Below are 25,123 nucleotides of genomic sequence, written 5' to 3'. Positions count from 1 at the left end.
TATAAAGTCTCCAGTGCCCTTTTGAGAGCCAAAAAAAAAAAAGATTTTCTGCCTTAAGCACCAAATCAGCTGGTTAACATCTTGCTTTCCAGGAATGAGTCATTCACTTTTTTAAGTGCCAACCAGGCTTGGTTGCATTCAATCAAGGTATGTATTGCTTCCCCCTAAATTGAAGCTCTGTGTGCATTTTTCTGACAGATCTGAATTACTCGTTCAATGTTACTCCTCAAGAGAAGAATCAATGAACGCCAGCAGCTCTCTCTAGTCCAAGTCATTTGCTCTTCAGAATCTCTACAATTTTTGGTTTTTAAGGTATTGGGGAAAACAGGGGTAAAGAGAGGATGCTGCTGAGAAACTGGCAGTAATGTGTTATCTTTGCTCTCTGAGGCACTGGCCATGATGTGCTGATGAGCAAAGCAAGCTACCAAGTTACTGCTGAATGAGCCAGGGAAGGGATGGCTTTCCAACAGAGCTCTGTAGGTCACACATCGATTGCATCCCCCAAATGTCCCATATTTCCATATAAAGGCACCGTGAGCTTAAGTGGATTTGGTCAAACCTCACATTCAGGCCAAGTTTCCAAACCTGCAGCACGATTTTCACACTTCTCGGAGAAACCAGGGATACATTACTGTTTGTTACAAGATGCTTTTTAACTCTGCTAAGCAATACCTCCTTGCATGTGTTGGTTCAGCACAGAAGCAGCATCTGGAGCTGTGCCTGGACAGCTGTTTGGGGAGTCCCAGCTCCTGTTCAAGGAACGTGGCTGTGTCTTCTGTGCCCACCTTTCAAATGCCACTGTTTGGTCTTCCTCTTCAATCACCCAAGATTAGAAATTATTTTCTAAATGGGCAAATCTGTTTTAAGTCTTCTCTCCCAGTGCCTGAAACACCATTTTCCAGGCTTCTGCTGCACAACCAAAAGGACAAAATTATGATCAGTAAGACTGATTTATTGTAGATGGAACTGCAGTTGACAGAGGAAAAACAGCAATTTACATTTTCCAGAGCTAAAGGGATTCCAGGAGGATGTTGTTTGCTTTCTTCAGTCCCTGATTTCCTACCAGCATTAGGGTTTCATGTCTTTCAGATGCTACTGAGGTTTTAATGCTGCTTTGCTGTCTGTTATATTTAGCAGTTTCCAGCCGTGGCTCTTCATAGAGCCAAGCCTAAACCACTCATTTTCACGACACAAAGTCACCCCCAACCTTTAGATATTTGGAGGAACACTCCAAATGATCCAAGTTGCGATACTGGTTTGACTTTCTGTATTACCTACACATGAGACCCAGCCCTTTCATCAGGCACTGCCTCTGGTCTGCACCGTTTCCATGGAAAGCTTCCTGCATTTATTTGAAATCCCAGGGAGTGCCAGTAAATTTCCTGGAGACTTAAGCAACGCTCTGCTTGGTACAACTGTGAGGTGGCAGCATGGTCTGGTGGTGAGGAGGGGCAGCTCTGAAGATGTGTTTTCTTTTCTGCCACGGTACTGCTGAGGAATCTGGAACTGGAGACTGCATCTTTCCATGCCTGCACTCCCCTCACACACTGCATCTTCAGGCTTTGCTGTCTGCTTTTTGGGCTTTAGGTGGTAGTTCCCTGTAGGGTTCGTACAGGACCTGGCATGCTGGGATCCCTGTCTCACTTGGTTTCTTTTAGGCATGGCTGTAATACAAACCAGCTGCACTAATATTTTAGCTGTAGGGAGAAATGTACTGGTTTGATGTGTGCTGTGTAGAAGAAAGAGAAAGCTACTGCCCCTAGCCCAAAAATGTGAGTAGCATAGCAAATATGTTAGTGATCTTCCAGAAATGTTAAATGAGATGGATTCTGCCACTGCCTTCGTCACACTGTGGGCTTTTAAGAGATTCTCTTGTCTGGGTGAAGCTTCAGACTGATGTGCTGAGGAGAGCTGGTGAGCCCTGAAAATAAGTCTGAGTCCTGGTGATGAGTTTTAGAGCATGGTTTTTCAAGGGGGGCATGTTATGAAAGGAGAGGATAAATGGTCTGAAAGATCTGTAGGAGCCAAAGCACTGCAACTGCATGGCAGGGCTTTATAGAAAGGCCAGATAGGTGACAGAAAAGAGTAAATAACCTGCAGAATAAACAGTCTGGTGCAGTGTGGGTTACAGCAGCTCCAGCAGGGAGGTAGCAGCAGTCTCCAGGTGTGCATGGCTTTCCTCACACAGGGATCCTGCTGCTGTGTCTGCAGCAATGGTGGTTCCTGCACTGGAGCTGGAATGGTGCTGGCAGCCAGGATGAGGAGCTGCGAGCTCTGCCTGACCTTGGCAAGGGAGACAGGGCCAGAGCCCTTCCCAGCTGGTCAGGAGCACCAGCAGCTGCCCAGGGAGAACTGGGAGTACAGCTGACACATCTTTGCCAGCCAGAGTAAAACCTGTTACAATCTTTGGAGTTGAATCTCTTGCTTTGAAAAAAAAAAACAACACAAACATGAGAGTGAGGAGTGCCCTGACCTGTCTGGAGGAGCCCTGAAGTGCAAATAGCACGAGAAGGTAAAGAGCTGGCTACAGAACAGGTTTGTAAATGCCAGTGTGTGCTGGGGAGAATATATCTAATAGCTGGGGCTGCAGCTGTTTCGTTCTTCCTCTTGTTTGACATCTCAAAGATGCTGCTTGTGTCCTTCAACTCTCACCTGAATTTCTCTTGGTCAAGGCTGTTGGTGGGATTATTTCTTCTTTTGGTCCCAATTGCCTCACTGGCAATTAGGGGAGGTTTGTCTCAGCCACGCCACAGAAATGGGATCACAAAGCCCTGTTGCTGAGGGGCTGCAGGACAGTGCTGCCCTCCCAGGTGTTCCTGAGGTCACTGAAGTGAGGCTGGGGCAGTGGGAAAACATTCCTCACTCGTTCAGTGCATGGCCAAGGGTTGGGACACCGCCTACTCTTGACTGTGGGCAATGCAAGCAGCTGGGAAGGGTACCTGAGGTTTCCATGCCTGAGTTTTCCCAGCTCTCTGGAGTGAGCTCTTGGACCAGGGCAGACCTCTGGGGGTTTCTCCCACCCCTTCTTGGCCTGGGACATACAAATGTGGTCTCCTTTCTCTGTAACTTGCACTTAAACTGTGGAATAATTACTCTCTCCTACCCAGATGCACAGCTGTGGTCAAACTGGTTTCTCAGAGTAGCTATGAGGAACCACCACACCCCTCTTGGTTTTTTTTTTTTTTTTTCTTCCTCTGGGAAGAAAAGCCCAGAAGAGCATTTTTGACCACAATCATAGAAGCTGCTGTTTTGTGAGAGCCCACAAATTTGTCCATGCTCTCCAGCACTCTTCCAGCAACCAGAGATGCAGGAAGATGCTCGCATATCCTGCCCTGGCACAGCCCAGTTATGGAGCTGTTGTCCTTGAATTTGTCAAACCCATTTTGGAAGCAGTTTTGTGTCTGCTGCCAGGCTCTGGGGCAGTGTTTCAGCAGTTCACTGCCTGATGAGGAGCTTCACAGTAATAGAGTGTGTTTTCAATAAAAGATGTTTGGGAGAGGGATCTTCTGGATTCTCTTACCAGCAATGACCAGCAATGCAGGATGAGGTCGCTCAGTCTCTGCTCTGGTTTGCATGGGAAAAACTCACATAAAGTTCTAGCACGTCTTTAATGAAAATGAAATGATAAAATTGGGATAATACCTACCTCATGCTGCTCTTGAGGGTTAATTAATGTTTACAAAATCACTTTAGGCCCTGAGATTTAATTGAAGGAAAAATATTACCATATAAAATAGCTTTTTATGCAGGCACTGCTATAGGGTTTCAGCTGGGCAGAGTGCCGTGGCAGCCAGTGTTAGCACATGTTTTATGACATTTATGGTTGTGAGGCTTCCTGTAGTTTATATAAAAATTGTCTCTTTGAAATCACAAATGAAACATCAGTGTTTTCCTCTCGCTTTGAAAGAATATTAATTTACCATCTTAGGGCTTGACTGACTATTTAAACTGCTGTAAATACAACTTCCTTTGAGAAAAAAAGAATGGAATATCTGTTCCCTTGCTTGGGATGAGCTGATATGACTTGCTAGCGACTCCATCTTTGGATGCCATGGATGCTGCTGGCTCAGATGAGCAATAAATCAGGCTGGCACTGGGTGTCCTGAAGTAGTTTAAGGGTGTATTTGGGTGTTCATTATAATCTCCTGCTATCAAGAGATTTTAAATACAGCTATAAAACTTCATTTCTGGAGTTAAATTTAAGTGTGGAAAAAATTAAGTGTGGAAGTATCAGCCAGGGAGCAAGTTCTGTTAAGTGGGGTGTTTCTGTGATTTTGTTTCTGGATTTTTATTTTTGTTTGTTGTTTCTTTGCCTTGTTTCAGGGTTTTTTTTAAAGATGGAGTAGCAAGAGAAGGAGAAACAACACTGGGTTTGGCTGCCTTCAGCTGTTGTACTAAAACCTTGTCACTGCATAAATGTCACCTTTTTTCCTGCTGTAACATCTTTTGATTTCACAGGGTGGTACAGGTTGGGTGGGCTTAGGGGTTGGATTAGTTACTCAATGTGCTTCTGGTTTTTTTCTGCCACCCAGGGTGACTACGACCCCAGCAGAACCAAAGTTCTCCATTTCAGCATGAACCCAATGAGTTTGGCCAAGCAGCAGCGCAAGGAGGAGCAGCAGCAGCTGCAGGAGGAGTGTGAAAGGCTGCGGGAGCTCGTGAGGGTGCTCGAAGGAGGCGGCTCCATCTCTGGGAATCTGGAAGGAGTCGGGGGTTTTCAGTCCCCACAAGAAATTGCAGGTAGGCTGCTGGCTCCTGGTGCTGGGGATGCATTTATTCATCCGTGTTGCCAGAGGAACTGACTGCAGAAGCAGATGGAGGCATTGCAGACAGTGTGCTTGATGGAGTGGTTGTGTGGAAAATGAACAAAGCTGGGTTGATGCAGGAGAGAGTGAATGTGTGGTGGCAATCCTGTGGCTGTATGGTAGAGGGTGGGTGGTAAGGCTAAATAATAATAATTCATATCATTTTCTCATGATAAATGAAATACCAATACAACAGCCTTCATAGGCTGGTGCTGCCGACAGAGTGAAAGGAAATATTTCCTTCCTTTCAGGGCTGGTTTAGCCCTTGAGGTAGTACAGACAGCAGGAAATAACTTTCGTAGCTGCAGGGAAGCAAGTGGTTGAAATCTTTTCAGACCTGGCTTAAAACAAATTAATATTGTTTATCAGTGTATATGTGCCCCATTAATCACAGCTACATTCAATACTCCGTGAAAGCAGAGTACATCTTTCACCGAGCTAAATACGTTTCACAGAATCTGTGGCACTCCTGTACAGTCTGTCTTCCCTTCACATACCTGAGTGAGATGACTTTTTAGCACAGTTACCCCAAAAATCAACACCTCCAGACATACTCTCAGACTCTGAAAATCAAGGTAAGGATATCAATAGCCTGACCCATTGCCTGCAACACTGCAAGGAATCAGGCAGAATTGAGTTTAGCTGAAGAGCCCAGGAGAACTTACTGCTGTAACTCTGTCATGCCCTCAAAACAATTTGTTAGAGAAGAGAAAAATAAAAGAGAACTGAAGGTCCATGTGGAGCTAACCTGGTGTGTTCCAACTGCACGTACATGGTCAGTGTCTGGAGGTCAGGATCCTCCCTCATATGAGGCTGAGAGAACAGAGCTTTTCCCAAAGGAAATGAGTGCTGGAAACTTCAGACCCACAAAAGGGCAGAGCCCTGGTTTAAAGAAAATGCACAGAAGAAGCCATCTTTCTTTGTTATAAAACCAGAATTCTCGGGAAGTAGCTTGTCTGTTTTCCCATCGCTCAAACAATGGCACTTTATTACTGCCGGGAATGTGTTTGTTCCAGCATCTCATAGTGGATTATGGTACTATATAGCCTTAAAAATATGATGGTGAGAAGTGCAGATGGGGTGGTTTATAAACTGAAGAGCTCACTGGATGTCACGAGTAAGTGACAGTTCTGTCACTGCTGTTAGTGGGTGCTCTAACAGATGCACAAGCATGAAACGCTTGGCAAACATTTAAAAAGACCATTATCTGTAGGAGCTTCCAGTCTCAGACCCCCACTGAGCAGTTCTTGGGGCTAGTTCTTGCATTGCAATTTGAATTCAAAATGCACCAGGTTCTAGGGGCTGAAATTGCAGTGCCCTTGTCTGTCCTCCTGTCCCCGAGTACCAGGCACATCTGATGCTGCAGGTCCAGGGGGCTGACAGGGCCCCACGAGCCCGGGGAGGGCAGGGGCAGAGAGGCTGCAGAGGTGAGGTCAGCCCTGTGTCTCTGTCACTGATGAATGAACCTCTGGGGTATCATCTGTGGTAATTAGGCCATCTCTTCTGGGGGAATGTGTTCCTCACGTGTGCCTCCTGTGATGTGTTAGTCAGAATTATCATTCTGCTGCCTTTCCATGCAGTTGCTTTTAGCTGTTTGTGAGGTGCCTCTGTGCTGGGACGTTACCAGGTTTGTCGTTAGCTCAGAAGGGATGCATTTTTAAAGTTGTTTTCTCTTCTGCCTTTGATTCCAACAGGAAAGCAAACAGCTCAGGGGGTTTCAGGGTGTTTCCAGCCTCATGTATGTGATGCTTTTTTTTTTTTTTTCCTTTTACCCCAGTCCCAAGCTACATCATTCTGACTTCTGGTGACCAGCTCAGGTGGAAGAGAGAATCAGGTGCAGAACTTAGAAGGGTGGGAAGTACTTCATTGTTGTTTAGCGCAGTCACAGGAGGGCCCTTTGGATTCTCAGAGTGCCTATAAGTGCATCTGGAAGTGGTTCTTGTAAACAAAATGGGGAAAAGCTGTTGTTGAAGGATGGAGCAACCCTGTGGATGACTCTCTTTGAGAACAGGGTGGAGGTATAGGATGCCAGGTTATATGGAAAGATCTTGGGCACTCTTTCTTGTATTTCACGTGCTTGTATGCATCACTGTCATGCACAGGGCAAATGGCCATAAATACACCTAAACTCTCATTTCTGCTGTGAGAGCATTCAGCAGCATGGTCAGAGCATGGGGACTGCAAATACTGGGATGTGAAGAGATGCTGAGGATGTTACAGTGCTGACCACAAGGTTACTGGGTTATTCTGAGCTGGCTTTAAATTGGCCAGTTGAATGCCAGATTTGGCCTCCTTGCTGGAGCAGGGAGAGCTCCTGGTGGGTTTGGGGGCAGCTGATCAAGTGTGCTGTGCAAGCTGCATCCATTTCTGCATTGACTCCATCCTGCATCTGCAGTATGGATACAGCAGCTGTTCAGCAGTGGCTTAACAGCATGGATTCGTGTGGCCAGAAAGCTCACGCCGTCTCCCTCTGGGTAAGACATGGAAGATCCAGCTTTTGCTGTTTTCTTAGCTCTGCCCACAGGAACAGCTGCCACATGCCTTCTGCTTCAGTGTATTTTCAAGGTGTGAAGTGGGGAGCGTGTGGCAGAAACTCCCTCTGCTCTGTTTGTCACTGTGCAATTGGCTACCCCGGGAGGGAGGTTTGTTGTGCATGATGAGGGAGTGGATTTCAGTGAGTTTTGTGAAGCTGTTTCTGTACAAAAATAACAAGAATTGGAGTTCTTCTTGCACCCCTTTCTGCCAGCTGCAGTCCCCATCTGTCTGTTTATCCAGCTCATTCGTGTGACACACGCAAGAGGCAAATTCAGTTCTCAGAGCTTTTGAGGTGGGAGGTCCCTGGTGTCAGAGTAGAATGGGATGAAGAGAGAGCAAGGACAGAGTAGGAAGAGTGTGGATAAAAGCTGGGAGGACAACAAAGGTCATATGTAAGTTTGCATTTTGCCTTTAGACAGATAGAGGTAAATGTAAGATTTTATTGTCCTGTTTTGCCATATAACCTGACTGGATGGTTGGTGAGGAGGGATTTGGATGGCCTCCAGCCAGCCAGGTTTGCTGCGTTCAGCAAGCTCATGTGATATGCAACAGCTATGCTTATGGTTCACAGAATTATAATTATACCAACCAAAAAAAGGCATTAAGGACAATGATGTTGATGATTTTGATAATAATGTGTTGGCCATTGTTAAATCCCTTCACTGGATTGGAGTGCAGCACATTCTTTCTGATCATATTTCCGACTCCTGCGTAGGTAATAAGAAAATTATTACTGTGGACGTTAAAGCTCATTAAATGTGACTCTATTAAAAATCAAGGTTATGCTGGACTTTAAATCTCTTTGAGCATAACTGCTGGAGGCTGCAGCACAGCCTGGCAACTTGCCATGTGGTTCAGTGGTCCTTTCCTCTCGTTGATGCCGTAATAGCCTCTGTTCAGACGGGGACCGATGGAGAGCTGTAACAACATCCCGTCCTTTTCCAACATACAGATTGGCAGTGCAGGCTCGTGGGCTGTTAACGGGGGCAGGGCCGTGGCCACCGCCCTCGGGGCGTGGGCTGGACCTCTGTGGGTGTTGTGTTCCTCTGCTGGGTTGTGTAAGGGCAGGGAGCACCAAGGTCAGATAGCCATCTGGGGAGGGGCTCCGAGTCCTCCTGCCTCGGAAACAGGGAGCACAGATTGTGACAGCTTTGGGAAGGTGGTGCAGGGCATTGCTGCACAGATTTGAAATCTGTTCCAGTTCTGCATTTCCCTTTCCCGTGCTCTTCACACCTTCCCCCCACTGCCCCTTCTGTGTTTCAGTCTACATCTTTTTTTCTTCCATCTCCATAGCTTTTCCTACTTTTTCCTGTTTCTCTCCAGGCCATTTCTGTTTAGATCTTCGTTTTTTTTGCCTTGTGGGGTCCTGGTGGATATCCTGAACTCTGGCACTGCTAGAGATGGATTTGGGTCTTCATTGCAAGCGAATATGTAGGTGGCAGCTAATGGGAAGCTGACAGAAGTAATGACTTGTAGCAAAGCACAGGTGAAAATGAGAGACAATGCTTCAGGTACTCCTTATCTCCATTTGTGTTCTTATCTTAAAGGTAGTGTATCTGGAGGTAGGAATGGATCACCCATGGAAGCTGGTTCCTTACTAAAAGAATGCAGCAATGCAAATTTTCCATGAGCTCTCACGATTTATTGCTATCCCGTAGCTACACTGGAGCGTTCCCTTCTTCATGCAGCTTCTCCCTGTGAGAAAGAGGAAAAGTGCTTTTAATATTCTTTCTGGAGAGAGAGAGGCTGGCACCCCTACCAGGAAGGAAGATGGGGAAATCAACTCTGATTTCAGCCATCTGTGGAGAGCATTGGAACTATTTTCCCGACCATAATCCCACCAAAAAGGAAAGCTGTTCATCCATCTCAATGGTTTCAGTGTCCTTTTCCCCTTGTTAGGGAAAAAGTAGGAAAAGGGGGTCCTTGGTGAAGGACTGGGGAATCTCTCTCTGAGGCAGGTGTTTGGCCCTAGCAGAGGTGCTACACCTGGCGTTCAGCAGGGGCTGTCCCCAGCATCACGGCCATGCCAGGGCCTTGTAAAAGGTATTTAATTGAATTTAAATTGGGTAATGAATTAATATTAAAATAATCTAATCTTGTTGAAGTGACAAGCCAGAGACGGTAAAATTTGTCACTGTCCCAGTGTGCTTGTGCTTCTGATGGATGTGTTTCTGAGTACAGAAGGTGACAAAAAAGGAGCAGATGGAATTTAGAAGTTGCCATTCTCCATCCACAGTTGGCTGAGCTGTTGGTGCTTGGAAGCCTTGGTGCTTCCTGCCATCTGTGTAGGGAATCCACACATGATGAGGGCTGCACCTGTGAGTGAGACCCGAGTCCACCTGAGGGAGGATTCTTCCATGACCTCAGTTGCTGGTGGGTGCGCATGTGGAAGTGCAGCCTCCATTCCTCACTTTGTGCCAGTGGCACCCAGCATCCCACTGGTCAAATGGGGTTGTGCCAGGTGAGTGCACAGAGGGCAGCTCTCCTTAAGTCTCATCCTGCCTCTTTCTGAAGCACAGGAAGGATTTGTTAGGTGACCCTTCTCTCACTTTGTTTAACCTGCCAGTTCTCCTTCACTTGTACTGAAGGAATTGCCTTCGTTCCAAAGAGACAAAAAGGTCCAGGGCATTTGCTGCCTTAAATGTTAAGGGACTTCAGTTAAAAGCAGGATGTTAGCCTTTGTGCCCTGCCTGTATCTCAGTAAATTGCTTTCTGCATATCCCAATTTCATCTGAAGTTAATAAAGAGCTTGACTTTGCCTCTGGTGCTTTGCTGTGTGCTGATGAAGGTCTGTCCTCTTTCACTCCAGAGATGGCCATGTATCCTTGATGGGGGGGAAGAAATCATCCCCTACTGCTACCTGCATCCGAGATGTTGCATAGCATTGGTGTGCAAACCACAAATGATACAGAAAGCAGCACAAGGGATGAGTGTTATTAGCAGCAGTCCTGACCCACTGGGAGCTGCCTGCCCTCCTGTGCTGACTCCACAGCCTCCGTGGGGCACTCCCTCCAGCTCTCAGCTCATTCTTATTATTATTGTTTTTATGGTGCTACTTTCTCTTCTGCAAGACATTTAGACCAGTCTGGGACCTGAATAGTATATTAAGAGTGGGAATAAGCTGATAGTTTAAATAGAGCTTACTTGGATTTCCTTCCTTTTTCTCCATATCCCTTTGTCTCAGCCCAGCACTAGAGACAGCCAGGCGGTGCTGCTAAACATACCTGTTCTCATAAATAACTCTAGCAGAGTCGTGATCTCCTATATTTCATATTGACAGGGTTACAGTGGTTGGGGGAGAGTCCCTAAATGGTGTCAGTGGATTTGGGCAGTGTAGCCGTAAGGGGAAAATACCTTGAAGGTTTTGTGTGTTCTGATTCAGCAACAGTGGCTTTGCTAGTAAATGTTCTGCACTACTGAAGTCACTGCAGGCACCTATAAAGAACCAGGTGTCCTGGCTTGAATGAAAGTCCAGTATCTCAAGAGGGCTGGAAGAAATGTTCCGCAGGTTAAAAAAAATTGCTTTAATCGTATCTAGTATTCATCATCCAGAAAGATTCCCAAGGGGTTTTTTTGAGCTAATACAGATATGAAGTCATGCAGCACTGAGGATATTGCAAGCAGTGTGCCCTGCCTGTGGCAAGATGCCATGAGTCTGTTGAACAACCAGAGACTTGCCCCAAGCTCGGTGTAATCTGTGTGCTGCGAGCGGGCCAAAGGTTGCTGACCGAACAAACCCCCAAGGATGCCTGAAGCCTGCAGCTTCTTGTGAAACTGGGATGGGAGGTGCCACCGAGACATTGCTGGAACTTTCAGGCTCTGTCTGCTGTCCAGGGAGGCAGAGGTTTGTAATAAATTCTGTAAAGTAGTTCTGTTGTAGCTAGTGAATGTGTAAAACTCAGTGTCAGTCAAAGGTTACTATCCAGACTATACTTAGCCTTCACAAAGAGCAAAAAAAGCTGCAGGATTTCTTCCTGCCCTCCTTTTCTACCAATTGCACATGTGAAGTTCTCCAAGAACTCAGTATTTCTGTTTTTCTAAGAGACAGCCTGTGAACCCACATAATACTTCCACAGCGAGTCCTACAAGGGCTTTTTTAAAAGCAACTTCTACCCTCTTGCTAGGCACTGTGTAAAAATGGATTACAAAATATTTAGTAGAAGTAGCAGCCTTGTTCCAGAAAAAAATAAAACCATTTTTACAAGGATAAAAACAGAAAAATAAGTTGTGAGAGAGAAGGAAATGGAAAAGAAAATAAAAATGCATATGTGATGAGGGGCACCAAATTTAAACACAACTGTGACAACATCTGCAATGGTTTCTGTAGCAATATGAGGAAGGGAGGCTCCCAAGGGAAGATTCTCTGGGCTTATTGATCCTGACTTGAATCTGGGTGTAATGGAAATGAGTAGCACTGCAAAAAAATACAGCTGAGGAGAAGGCTGCTGGTTTCCTGGGCAAATGCATTTCCCTTACTCGGTCCTGACACCATAAAGGTGTGGTGTTACATGAGGAGGAAGAAGCTGCCTTTGCTGAGGTAGGAGGGAAGGTTGGAGGTAGCTAATGTCATTATGCATGGGCAGAGAGCAAGGTTAGAGGTGACTTCTGGGAGCAGATAAATCAAGAGAAAATGTGTAGAGAAACCTGGGCTTACAGGGAGTATTCTGTCTCCTTCTGTATGTGGCTGTGAAGGAAAAACTGGTGATAGAAACAGTATTTTTAAGCCTGATTAATCAGGATTCCTGTTCCCAGTCCATCAGTAGCTGAATGAAATACAAAGTGACCATGTGGAAGAGTTGTTCTCACTACCAGAAGTAACCCCCAGAAGTAGCTGTGCTCCTTCATTTCTACCCAGGGGATGTTCAGAGCCTTTGCAAGAAGAAAAGTCAATGAGCTGCAGAAGTATCCAAAACCCTTCTGTGTTTTAGCTCCTTCCCACCCCCACAATCCTTGTAAAACACCATCAGATTTGTACTGTACAGAAACTGCTGCACAAAAGGTAACACTGGTCGTGGCCAGAGTTCTTCCAATCCCTCTGGTTCTTCAATATCCCCCTGTGCTGATGGTTTCTTTGTCAACCAGAGACAAGCCAGCAGCCTGTTGAGCTTTATTGTTGGTAAACTTTGGCATTTGTGTTTTCCTGCTTGGATGTTTGAGTCGAGCTCTCATTGCTTGGTTGTGGCCTCCTAGGTGGCTGTGTGACAGCTGGGATGCTCCTGCTAGGTCTCTCTAGTCCTGAAGGGAAGGAAATGCACTGTTACCTGCAGCTGCCCTTTGGCTCCTGCGGGGCTGTGCTGTGAGCTGCCTCTGACAGCAGTTTGCATCATGGAGCAGCTTTTGATTAGGCCTGATGTGCCACAAGGCCTCTGGATGTACACAATTGAAAATGCTCTTTCATTCATCAGCAGGATTGAGAGGAAAGGCTTGTGCTGATGTCTCAAATTGAGGCCGACACGATTTCCCTGACATCAGAAAAACCAGCCTGCCAGCGTGGCGGAGCGCTCCGGCAGCAGAGAGCCTCAGATCTCTGCTCTGCATCTTGTCAATGTATTGTTTCTCCTGGAAATTAAAGCCTGATGCCTCTGTGAGCCAGCAGAGTGGTAGAAATCCAGTGGAGGGACTTTGTAAGGGGTGTCAAGGATACTGGGAAGTCTTAAAAAGCCTTGTGCTGGCAAGGGGAACGTCCCCTTGGTTGGGGGTGGGGATGTTTATTGGATTCAAGAAAGATGACAGGAATGGCAAAACACTGAACTTATTTACCCTTTCCCACTCTATACTACCCAAGATGGTTCTCCTGTTGTGATCAGGTCATAATAGGAAAAAACTGACTGATTTTGCAGGTTTTCTCTGGAGTCCTCGTATCAATTTGCAGGTAAGTATATGTGGCCAGGAGCTGAAATCTGATGGTCTTCACAGGATAAATCAGGGCTCCTTAACACTGAATCCCAGATGAGGCAGGGGGAATGTGTGGAGACTGAGAAATAAAGTATGTCTCCTTGTACCACATTTTAAAGGGGCAACATGCAACTAAAATTTGGAAGCCAAAGGATAACTTCTGGCATGGGCTGTTTTTCTGGTTCATCTCCCTGTCTGTGGGAAGCTGTTTTTTCTGGGAAATACTGTTTTGCAGCTGAATTTCTAGTTTTTCTTTTCACTTATGCTGATTATTTAGGATCTGTAAATGAAGTAAAATAAGGTTCAATATTTCAGAGCGACGGCTGTATTTAAGAAGTTTATATTTGATGAGTAAGTTGATGACATTGCATTATGTGAATTTGATGTGCAAAGTTGTCACTAGAGTATAAACATAGTGACAGCAGGACCAGCAATTCCCAGCCTAATCAAGTAAGCAGAGTCACACATTCTTTGAGCTATAGCGTAATAGAGACTGATTTACATATTAAAATGAGAGAAGCTACACAGATCCAACAATTAAGTTGATATTTTAATTGCCTAAAAGTCAGGAAATTCAAAGTTATGTTGCCTGCATCACTTAATTTGTCACCCGCATCTATTTGTGGTATTTTCAATGACTTTATTTGGTACAAGGCTAATGTGGATTTAAATACGTTTAATGTTAGCTGTGGATGAAAGGAGAACTTTGGATTTACTGAGTTAGAAAGCAGACTAAGAGAACTGAGGATTCAATTATTGGTCTGTTTAAAAGTAGTATAAACAAATTCCAGGTAATTTCTTTCTTAATATTCTAGTGGACATGTTGGGAGGGAGAGAGAGGGAGCTATATTCAAGTGCAATGAAAAAAATTCCCATTGATCTCAATAGACCTTGAACTGTATTCTGTAACTTCTTGTTTTCTTTGTAAGGAATAAGCTTTATGTAATTGCAAATTCACACAAATGCACTAGTAGCACTAAGAATTACATCAATATATGGATCCTGTCCTTGATGTTTATGCTGGTTTCACAGGGCGGATCTTGCATTCAGATAAGCTCTCAGTATACAGCTCCCTTATCTCCCCATGCTGATGTTCTGATACACAAATGCTTGTTCCCCGTGCTCACAAAAAGCTATTCACACGCCGAGTCTGACGATTTTTTTATAATCCTTCTTTGAATTAGACTACAAAAAGAATGTGTTTGAAAAGGTTAACTAATGGATACATTTTTCTCCCTGATGAGGAAAAGAAAAATGGTGAAGTGTTGAAAAATGGTCAAGCAGAGTTTTGATCATGCTTTTCTAATCAAATACATTCTAGGTGGTGAACAAGGAGGAAAAATGTTAATCTATAGTGGATTTATTTGGAATGGAGAACATCTATTTGGAAAGCAATCAGCATACAAAAGCACACACTTGTAATTACTTTGCTGTCTTAATCATGGCACTGACATCAGTACCATGATGTGGTAGCGTTGTGATATCCTTTGGAATGTGGTGCTGACAGAAGGATGTCAGCAGGAAGGGAGAAAAACCTGTCTTAGCATCTTCACCCCTATCAACCTGGCTTGCTGACACCCCGGTGTTAGGTCAGTAAGTCGATGCAGTGCTCTCTGTGCTGCTGGCTGTGGTCTGGGCACCTCCTGCTGCTGGTGTGGTTCCGTGCCAGGGAGGCAAAGGCATCGTTAAATCATAGCAAGTCCTAAAATGCAGGAAACTCTTGTCTGCCCATCAGGGATTTCTGAGCATCTGGGAGCAGTCCATTCTTTACAGTAAACTAAAGCTACCTGGTGTGGTTTGTGTGTCACAGCACTGATGCATCTTCCCTCGTTATTGTAGTGTTTCCGTGTTTTCTGCGTTTTAGTGCCAGCTTGTCTGGCATCTCCACTTAGGAGCAAGTCAATCCAGCTTCCATTAGGGAACAGCATATTCATTCTTATATACATCCAGCTCAATGGATGAAAATCAAACAGATGAAAGGCTGAAAATGAGATCAGATTCACAAATTGCCTTTTCACTCTCTGGCTCCGTGTGCGTTTCTGTCTCAGTTGAACAGAAGAGGCTCGATGGGTGCTGTTGGAGGACTGTGGCATGGGGGGGTTGTTGGATAGGTGTGCAATGTTGTAAAGTTACTTTCTGCCATGATCAGACACCGTCATAGGTGTGCAGCAAAAGTACCTAAATTAAATACATCAGAGGCTTCTGTAAGGAAGGGCCAGAGGCGGCAGCAGCAGCACCTTTGCTGGAGACTGCGGATGTGTCATCAGAAATCTCTCCGCTGGTGGCATCAAAGCGACCGCGCAGATCTGAGACATTCAGCAAAGGCTTTCTGAATAGGCTGGTAATGACGCCGGCATGTGATTCCCCTTTTAGACTGCCATGCTGCGATGCCTCCCCTGAAACGAGGCAGGATTCAGGCGAGGGGAAGTTTCTGTCTCATTTTAGAAAAGCGATAAAAATAAATCCCGAGTTAGAGCCGGTGATGTTAGAGCTGCGTAGCAGATGTGGGCTAAAGGCGTTTCCATCGTCAGCCACCATGGGAAGGAACTCCAGGTCAGGTTGTTTCCACGATGAGTCCCTTCCTCGCTACGTGGGCAGGGTGCTGATGCGTTTGCAAGCTCCCTGCAGAACGTGTTTGGACTCCCATGGTGCTACAAGCAGTAGCAGAGATTACTCTTTGCTTCCATTTCAAAGCACTTCTTTCTACTACAGGATCCTTCACATTTTACAGTGAAAAAACCCCAGGAAAGAGGAGGGGAGTATCACCCTGTGCTTCTGTTCCAGAGTCCCCAGAAAATTTTTGGTGAAGGGAGGAATTTTAAGCAGAATGTTCCCACATATGCAAAAGCTTCATCTGCAAGGTGATGTCCTAAGCCAAATGGAGAGGCTGCTTGCAGCACTTGGGAACAGATTTAAAGCTAATGGCATCTTAGTTACGCCTCAGGTAGCTCAGAGCCCTCAGCTGCTAACCCCAACAGAAATAAATAAGGATAAAAATTAGAACCGGGCATATCACACCTCCTGCAGCATCTTAAACGCTGCTGCTCTCCTCTGTCAAAGCTGGAGTGAGCCAGGCTCATCCTTACAACCAGGGCAAATAAGCGATTAGCAAGAGGTACAGAAATAGTGTTTAGGAAGGTATAAAGTTGCTCTGAGAGCTATTAAACACCTCTCCTTGTTTTGCTCATTGTTTAGAGTGGGAATGTTTGACACTTAACAAAAGCTGACTAATTCTTTGGGTTTTTTTCCCTTTTAATGACCAGAATTCAGGGGAGGGCTGACTGTGACAGGCAGGAGAAAGAATTGCCATCCAAGTGAAGCTCTTTTTAATTAGAAAGCCCCTTGGATGATTTAGTTTGCAGTGATTTGAGTGCTGGCTGGCTTGAATGTGTCAGCAGTACTGACCAGCAGGATGCAGTCCTGTTGTGCAGGTTCTGGTTTGCTCTTCAGGCATCAAGAAGAGAAGCTGCTCCAACAAGGAGAGTCTGTGATGAGGGAAATTATAACCAAAGCCAGCCGTGCTCGCAACTTCACCATCTGCTGGGAAAGCTCTCCCTTGGCTGCCAGCACTGGTGGGAGCAGGCATAATGATGATAATATTTTCCACTTCTGTAGCACCCTCTGTCCAAAGGTCTCTGAGTATGCCAGAGATACTAATTAAGCACCCATGGGAGGTGGGCAGGAGTCTCCACACAAGCTTTTTTTGCTTGCAGAGCCTAAAGAGATTGTGGCACTAATCTTTGGGCAGCAATTCCTTCCATCAGGCAGCTCTGGAAGAACTGAAAACGTTTCATGGTGGTGTTAGTTTGAATCAAAGCCGTATTAGGAAAGCAGTCTGGCTCACATTAACCTGCTGGACTGAGCTGATGCTCCTGGGTGGTCTTGTTGGAAGAGCAGCAGAAGCTGGGTCTGCTGTAGCTGGTTCAGAGGTTCTTGTAGTGTAAGACTTGGAGTAGGTCTTACAATTTGTGTCCAGTCCTTAATGTGTGGCCTTCTGAGGAAACTGTGCTCTTAAGATCAGATGGAAATCTCAGTGCAGTGCTCTACATGTAAAAAATCATGGAATCATATTCTAGTTTGGGTTGGAAGAGACCCTTAAAGGTCATCTAGTCCAACCCCCTGCAATGAGCAGGGGCATCTTCAACAAGGTCAGGTTGCTCAGAGCCCTGTCCAGCCTGACCTCGAATGCTTCTGCCCACCACCTCTTTGGGCAGCCTGTGCCAGTGTTTCACCATCCTCCCTGTAAAAAAAACCTTTTTCCTTATATCTAGTCTGAATTGATCCTCTTTTAGTTTAAAACCAATTGCAGAAGCCCTGCTGAAAGGTCTGTCCATGTCTTTCTCATAAGCCCCCTTTAAGAACTGAAAGGCAGCAATAAGGTCTCCCTGGAGCTTTATTTTAGATAACTCAATCTGTCTTTTTTGTAACCTGCATTTCCACAGACTTCAGGAAATGCATGAATAACACTGAATGGTCCATGAGAAAGGAGTAAGCATGTGACAAAGGGGAAAATTTGACCACAAATCTTTAATGCCTGATGCCAACACTCACAGTCCTGGATTTAAAAGTGTGTTCCCGTGAAGAATCACTTAATGTGTTCTTCAGTCAGGGAGAGTTGTCACAATGAAGCTTCTCCTTCCCCTCAGTGCAAGGTATAAAATGAAAGTTCCTGATTAAGACCAAAGATACACGTACTATCTACCATCTCTAGGAGGAAAAATGCTGTTGTCAAGTATCCATTATATGGTGTGTAAGTGTATTTGAGGCTATTAAAGACAGTTATCCTCAGAGATTTATATGTAACAAGTTAGAACGGGGGAGGGTGGGGGAACAAACCCTTGCCGTGTTTAATTATTGCTGGGTGCTGCATGCACTTTTCTCCATTATTTACTTAATCTTAAATGCCAGATGCTAAAGGGCACCAGCATCAATTAACTGCTTAATTAGACTTGCAAAGAAATCATGTAATTTAGTTATAAGCAAATAAAAAAACCAAAACCGCACAGAATAGAAGCTCAGGGCTCTCTTTGCAATCATTTTTAAAGCTCCCTGCATACACTGTTTGCTTTCATTGCTCACTGGAAACTCTTTGGAGCACTCTCTGTGCCTCTTGCCCTGTAGGGAGCCAAATATCTGGATGCAGCATCTCTTGTTCGTTCTGAGTGGATTTAGCCACAGCTTGCTTTGTTGCTTTCCAAATTACTTTAATAGAGGTTTGGATGAAGGATTTATGTGGTGCCTCATCCTGATCCAGAGCAGAACCTGGCCCTCGCCCTTTCTGTGCTCTGCATCCCCTCTGCTGCTTGCTCTGGGTGCCCTGTCAGGGGAAGAGCATGTGCTGCTCCCTGTTCCTCCTAGGAAGGCACATTTTTGTGTTTTGTGGTGTATTTTGGCATTTTAGCATGCAGCCCAAAAGCACCCTAACTTTAATAAAAAAGCCCTGCTTCCCTTGCCTCAAAACAACAGGAAGCCAGATACTTTTATTCCATTAGTTGCCACTCTTATGAATAAGAGTGTTCACAGGAGTGGAATGCATTTTGTTTTATCAAGGCATCGGACTCTATCTGAATCCTTGTGTTGCAAATTGCTGTAAGAGGGTAATAATAATGATAATATTTTCCACTTTAAGCCCTGGGCTTGGGTATAAGCAAAGTTTTCCTTCTGGAGAGCTGCTGCTGCTCCTGTGGCTCTGGTGCCGCTGTTCTCACTTTGGTATCAGCAGCACTGTCATTTCACTGCCTCTGCAGCATCCCCTGTTTCACAACTTTTGTTTCTTTCTTAGTGCCTGCATGTTGGAAGCTGCTGACATATTTTTTCTCAAGTGTCCTGAAACCTTTCTGAAAACAAGGTGGTGTTCAGCTTTCGAGAGCTTTGTTCTTCCTCTGTGCCTGTGCTGTCTCAACACTGCTCTTTTCCTTTCTGAAAATGTGATCCAGCCCTTACAGAGTTCCTTATTTCTTCAAAGCACTGTATAAACATTATCTAATTAAGTATATATAACATGCCCTACAGTATGGTAAGGGAAAACTGCAGCACAGCATTGAAGTTTCCAGCCACTTGATCCAAAATCAAGTGTAAAATCTCATTGAATCACTAATTATTTTTCAAAATGCTGTGCCTAATGACATGCATCAAGACAGGAAGATCAGAGCTGCAGCCAGAAGCATTGGGAGCCAAGGAGAGAGGGGCTGTCAGGTAAGTTCTGTATTAGTTCTGGAGTTGGTTTGGGTCTGCACACTGAGGTAATAAACAAAACAACAACAAGAAAGAGTTGCTGCAGCTTTTGGATCTTTCCTGTTTTGATATATATAATCAGTTCTACATTTCCTGTTGAAATGTTCATTAAAATTGCAGCCCCTGTGATTATGCAGCTGCCTAATTCAAATCAATGGGGCTCCTGAAACAATTTTGGATATTTTTAAATACTGCTGTAGAACTTCCTTGTTTACAATGTTATGATTAAGTGACTTTTTTTCTAAGTTATCTAAAGCATTAATAAAAATATCTTTAGGTTTTCTCTAATTTTTTTGTTTGTTTGTTGGGTTTTGGTGGTTTTTTTTTTCATCTGAGCAGCTGCAAGTAATACAAACCTTGCTTTATGGCTTTATCTTTTACTTCTTAGTGCAGAATGTCTTTTTGGGTTGATAACTAAATCAGAAGCCCAATTACACAAGTTCTTTATAATTCCTATTAAGCCATAATTGACTTTTTTTTGTTTTGAAATCCAAACACAAGTAAATAAAATTAACAGAGCAGCAGAATAAACCTCACTGAGATCCTGAAGATCGTGAGAGGGAGTGAACAAGTGGCTGTGTGGTACTTAGTTGCTGGCTGGGGTTAAAACGTGACAAACAGTCATGCTGGGCTTCCAGCTCACGAGCGTCTGAAGCAACTGTTGATAATGCTGCCAAGAAGATTATAATGTCCAAAGGGTCAACTACTTCAATAGGTCTCATGCTGAAAGGGAGGTAATTTCAGTTTTACTGGAAAGATGCATTCAAGGTAATTTCAGCTCAGGAAATTCTGCTTTGGAATGCTTCAGAGTGATGCCAGGGCTCATGTCAGTTTGTTTATATGGCTTTGGGTTTATTAGCTTTTCACTTTTCTAATACCTTGAATCCGTTTTACTGTTTGGTACTGAGGCCTTGGCACAATTCTGATGTGTTTAAGTTGCAGACATTACAGGAAAATACCTAAATCAAAACATTGTGGGAGAGAGACAGCATGAACAAGCAGATGTTTACAGTCTCTGACTTCTGTGGTTGAGGAAAAGCAAACACATTTCTATAAAAACTCAATGTGGTAAAAGCGTTTTAGTTGCCTGTAGTTACATGCTTCACCTGCTTACAAAGGTATTTTTCTAGTTGTCTTTTGCTTTTATTACCTCTCTCCAGCTGTACTTATTAACTCCTTTGTTTAACTCCACTTGGTAATGGTCCCACTGGGGCTGCCGGAGCAGGGGAAGAGGCAGAGCTGGCACAGCTCGGGGCTGGATCTCTTGGTCACATCATCCCTTGCTGAATGTATCTGCTCAAGTTGGTGCTGCCAGGTCAGGTGTTGGGGTGGCCAGATGTGAACCACTGCAGATGTTTGAGCATCGCAGTGTGGTTCAGCCCCGATGCTCTGACACCAACCTGCCAGCGCTGCTGTCGCTGTCACGTCCCTGATGACAACAAGAGGGATGGTACTGTGGAAACTGTGCAGGTCAAAATTGGTCAGTGCTGGCTGGAGATTGCCAACTGTCTCATTACTGGGTTGAGAAATACATGAAGATTTTAAATGAACCCTTGTTCTGTGGTGCTGGAGAAGTGGGATGCAGTCTGTAGGATCGAGAGGTGAGAATTGTTATTTAGTATCATCCTTTGTATTCAGAACCTATTCATCTATTGAATTCACCTATTGAAAGTTGGAGGTAAATGCTTTGGATGTGGACATAGGAAGTGAATGAGGTGGAAGAGGACCGGAAAGACCAAAGCTTTTTCTTCTTTTTACAGAGAATAGATTGAATGTGATTTGGCCACTGCACCTTAATGGGTAATCCCCACTCTGAGCCTCAGATGAAAAGAAGAAATCTATAAGGCTAGAGATAATGCAGGGGGATTTTGGCAGACTTTTCCCAGATGTAAAGTGAGCTACTGAATAGCACAGCCTTTAAGGCTAACTTTTTCTTCAAGCACAGAGCTAATTCACTGATTTAGCCAAGTTGGGTAAATCTGTTTCTCATTGCTTGCACATCCCATGCACACAGACCTTTTGTGTGTATCGTTTTTTCCTTTCCTCACTTGTTCCTCAACATACACCTTCCCTAGGCCTCTCTGACCTGTTTTGGCAGTGCTGCTCATGCCAGCAGCATGGTCTCCATGGCACTTGGTGTCATTGACCTCAGTGGGAAGAGTCCACAGCAGCAGCAGCAGCGAGTAAAATGTTGTCTAAACCTAAACGTGAAGCGAATCCTTCTTGTGGGAGGCTGCAGTGCAAGAGATCAGGATTCTGTGTGCACTTGCTCCCTGGCCTGGGGTGGATCATTGGAAACCAAGAGTCAAGGTTACCTCAGTGCTGTGGTTTTTTTCTATACCAAAATAATCTGTTTGGTGACTAAGCACGGGATTTTTTGACTGATCTTATTCCAAGCAGTCTAGTCCTGCACTAAGCCAGTGTTTGGTGCAGAGATCTCAGGAGACAGAGAGATGGAAGAGTTCAAGCAATGTCAGGAAGCAAGAGGATCTTCCCGACAAGTAGGGCAGGAAGAAGGGATGTAGAGGCTGTGCAGGGGGAATTCAGGATGCAGCTGGAAAAGAAAAATAGTGATATTCTGGAGTAGGCTGTTCTTTGAGCCTGCTACCACAGTTGGTGTGGTGGAGCTTGCTGCAATGAGCGTGTTGGCCTCTCGGGATTCCCAAAGTGCTCTGCCAACTTCACAGCAAAAGGAAATCTGCACAGGGGTTGCTTCATCCACCACTAACATGCATCCATGGCTAGTGTGAAGTACAGTAACTGCTTAGTGCCACACAGGAACCATCCCGATGGCAGAAAGTGAGAAGTGCCTTTTTAAATTGAAAGTGGAGGAGGCAGAACATGGTTACCCAATGGCACTTGTGCAGGACTGATGCCACAGTCCTGGGTCGTGCCCTCGGCCCCAAATAAAAAATTCTCTGCCAGGAAAATGTTTTACCTCTTCTGTAACATTCCGGGTCTGAGTTTCTTATCTTCTCTGAAAAATGGTATATCCAGAGAGCAGCGTGCTCCCTGCCATAACCTTTAGCTCATTACTGATGCAGGGAGCGAGTGCCAGCTATTGAATCACAGGGCTGGGACCCAGCTAAAGGTCGGGTTTGTGTCTACGTACATGAAAGCAAGCACAACCTCTTCTTTCCAAAAGCACTGGCACGTGGAAATGTAAAAGTTCTCGTCTGTGAATTCTGCAGCGCTCACGTCAGGGTTGGAAGCAAGCAGACAGGTAGGAAAAGGCAGCTTCCCAGTTGGGGAGGATCACATCAAGGGACTGATGGAGTTTAGGAGGTGTGGGCACAAGCTTACAGCCATTATTTTTCTCCAGGGTGGAAGAAAATGTTTCTGCCAGCAAATGCAGACAGTGCCTGGAAGCAATTTGAAAAGCCAGGCTGACTCCCATGGCTTCCTGGCCTCCAAGATAACCCTTTTACCTGTGTCCTGTATCCCACTGCATAGGTTTCCTGCTACTGTTTTTTCCAGCTCATGCTTAGTTTCCACAGCTCTCTCTCTGCCTCCAGCAGCTTTTGAGCTAACTTTGCACTTAAAACTTCTTGCCTTTTGTAGTTTGAGTTGTGTGATAGAGGATTGAATGCCTTGCATCTTTAGGGAAAGACAGTCTCTCCTTCAAGACATGCATGGACTTACGTATCTCTGCTGCATGTTAAATTGAAGGATTTTGCCTCTGTTATTTGGGATTTCTCAGTTGTTAAAGCCTTTCAATGCCTTTCATTAGCAAAGGGACATTAGGCTGACAGAACCAGTTTCTCAATCTCCCACATTTACTCACCTGCATCAGTTCTGCTGAGCTTAATTTTCATTATAATCCACTGGGTCACCTGTGCTCCGTCAGACTGTTCTCTCTAAGGTTTTGTTTCATTAGAACTTTATTATGGAGCTAATTTTATTTTTTAAAGCCATCAAATTCAAGGCTGAGCTATGAATTTTCCTGTTAAACAGGAAGATATCCCAGGTCTGTGCCGTGATTCAGCAGATTCTGTGTTCTCAGGGCTGTCACCAGATCCATGCTTTCGAATTAAGTAGTATCCTTGACTTCCTTTCCTTTAGCTCCTCTATCTGTAAAATGGAGACAGTGCTAATCTCTCACTTGTGTGGCTCCGTAAGGTTTGTCCAGCGCTTCAAAGATGCCAAAGACAATAAAACTGCCAAGCCTCCTTTCACTAACAGGATTGATGATTTACACCCAAAATGCTCATTTTTGTGCTGAAACAAGATCACCTGAAAGATACTGTGGTTGGAACCATCCCAAGGAAGGGGGAGGAGGAAACCATCTGTTACACAACAGCAGAAATGTTTCAGGGCATTTGCCTGGGACGCTCTGGGTGACGAGTTTGGAATATGAAGGCTTATTTATATGGATGGAGCTAATTTTCTCTAAGTTATTCATTTTTCACTTAGGGAATTACCTAATCTTACAAGAGACTCTAGGAGGAAAGATTCATTTATTCTCTGTCTCATTCAGCCCCAGGCAAGCCTGGAGATGCTCTGCCTCTTCCAGTTCTGCTTTTTTAACTGATTCTATTAATGGAGCTTAAACATTTTCTTCTTCTGGATAAAAAGGGTTAATCTTTCTCATTCCCACTCACCCTTCTCCTCCTCTTTTTCTGGAGAGTTCTTTTTTTGGCGGCTCTGGCTGTTTCTATCATCTTCTCCCCCTAATCTGCCACTATCTGAAGAATTCATTACATTTCAAATCAGAGGCCTTGCTGCATACATTAGCAGGTTTTAATAGACTTGCCACGACTCAAAAAGGAGGAAAAAAAGAGAGAAGATTTAAAACTCTTGTCTTGCCGAAAGCAGACAGATTGACTCAAAAATGACTCAGTCAATAAAAGATGAGTTTTGAAAAGGCTTCCCTCTGCTCAAAGGGAGCTCGTATTCCAGCGAATTAGGTTTTTCTAAGCCCACTGTCAGAAATTAATAATACATACAGCATGTAAAATGGATTTAGCCCTCTACAGCCTTATACAAACATATCTTTGACTTGCTAAATGTGACACGACTACCAGGATTTTCCAGCCTTTATCCCAGGAGTTTGTCATCTCTCCAGAATGGTGACCTCGGTGGAATTTTTAAGCACATTAAAAAAAATTTGCTAAATGAGATTTTAATTAAGAATATGTGTCTACTTCCCTTACCCTTTTTCTCCACCCAAACCCCTGCTGTCAGAGCATATTATTATTATATGCTGTCAAAATTATTCCAAAGGCTCTGGTTAAAACTCTCAAGCTCTTTGCTTGACTCTTTCAGTAGCCTTCCTTTGAAGAAAGATGCTGAGCCTTCTGCAGAATCTTTAGTTTGGGTGTGTTTTATTTCTGCTGCCACAAAAAGGCTTATAGGCCAATAAAATACATCTTTCTTAGGAAAAAAAGAAAGGGCTTCTGTCTTATTAGATCTATCCACAAGTACTGCGTGATTTGAGTTCTTCCCAGACGGTCCTGCTCACCTTGCTTAAGGTAACTCAAATGTGCAGGTGTGAAATCACTCACCACCCCTGTTTGTTCCTCCATCACACTCCCTCAGCTGATAAGAATAAAAAGTGGTATTAATTTTATCCTCCTTGATGATGTGGCTAGATTCAAACTGGCCTTGTTGTAACCACAGAGGGTGTTCTCTTGAGCAGGTTGGTCCATACAGAC

General features: G+C 44.6%; 1 protein-coding gene across 3 annotated transcripts in view; it reads left to right on the top strand.

The window, feature by feature from the left end:
- MAD1L1 (mitotic arrest deficient 1 like 1) overlaps positions 1 to 25,123 on the top strand; it is a 349,137-nt gene that overhangs the window by 221,638 nt on the left and 102,376 nt on the right. For all 3 annotated transcript variants that reach the window (XM_010392404.2, XM_019281689.2, XM_019281688.2), the window contains one exon: positions 4,533 to 4,740. In XM_010392404.2, coding sequence (XP_010390706.1) covers positions 4,533 to 4,740 — 208 coding nt within the window. The remainder of the gene's footprint in view (positions 1 to 4,532; positions 4,741 to 25,123) is intronic.

The sequence above is a fragment of the Corvus cornix genome, chromosome 14 (assembly GCF_000738735.6).
Source record: "Corvus cornix cornix isolate S_Up_H32 chromosome 14, ASM73873v5, whole genome shotgun sequence".
Lineage (NCBI taxonomy): Eukaryota > Metazoa > Chordata > Aves > Passeriformes > Corvidae > Corvus > Corvus cornix.
Note: the sequence above shows the minus strand (reverse complement) of the source record. Positions and strands in the feature narration are given on the sequence as shown.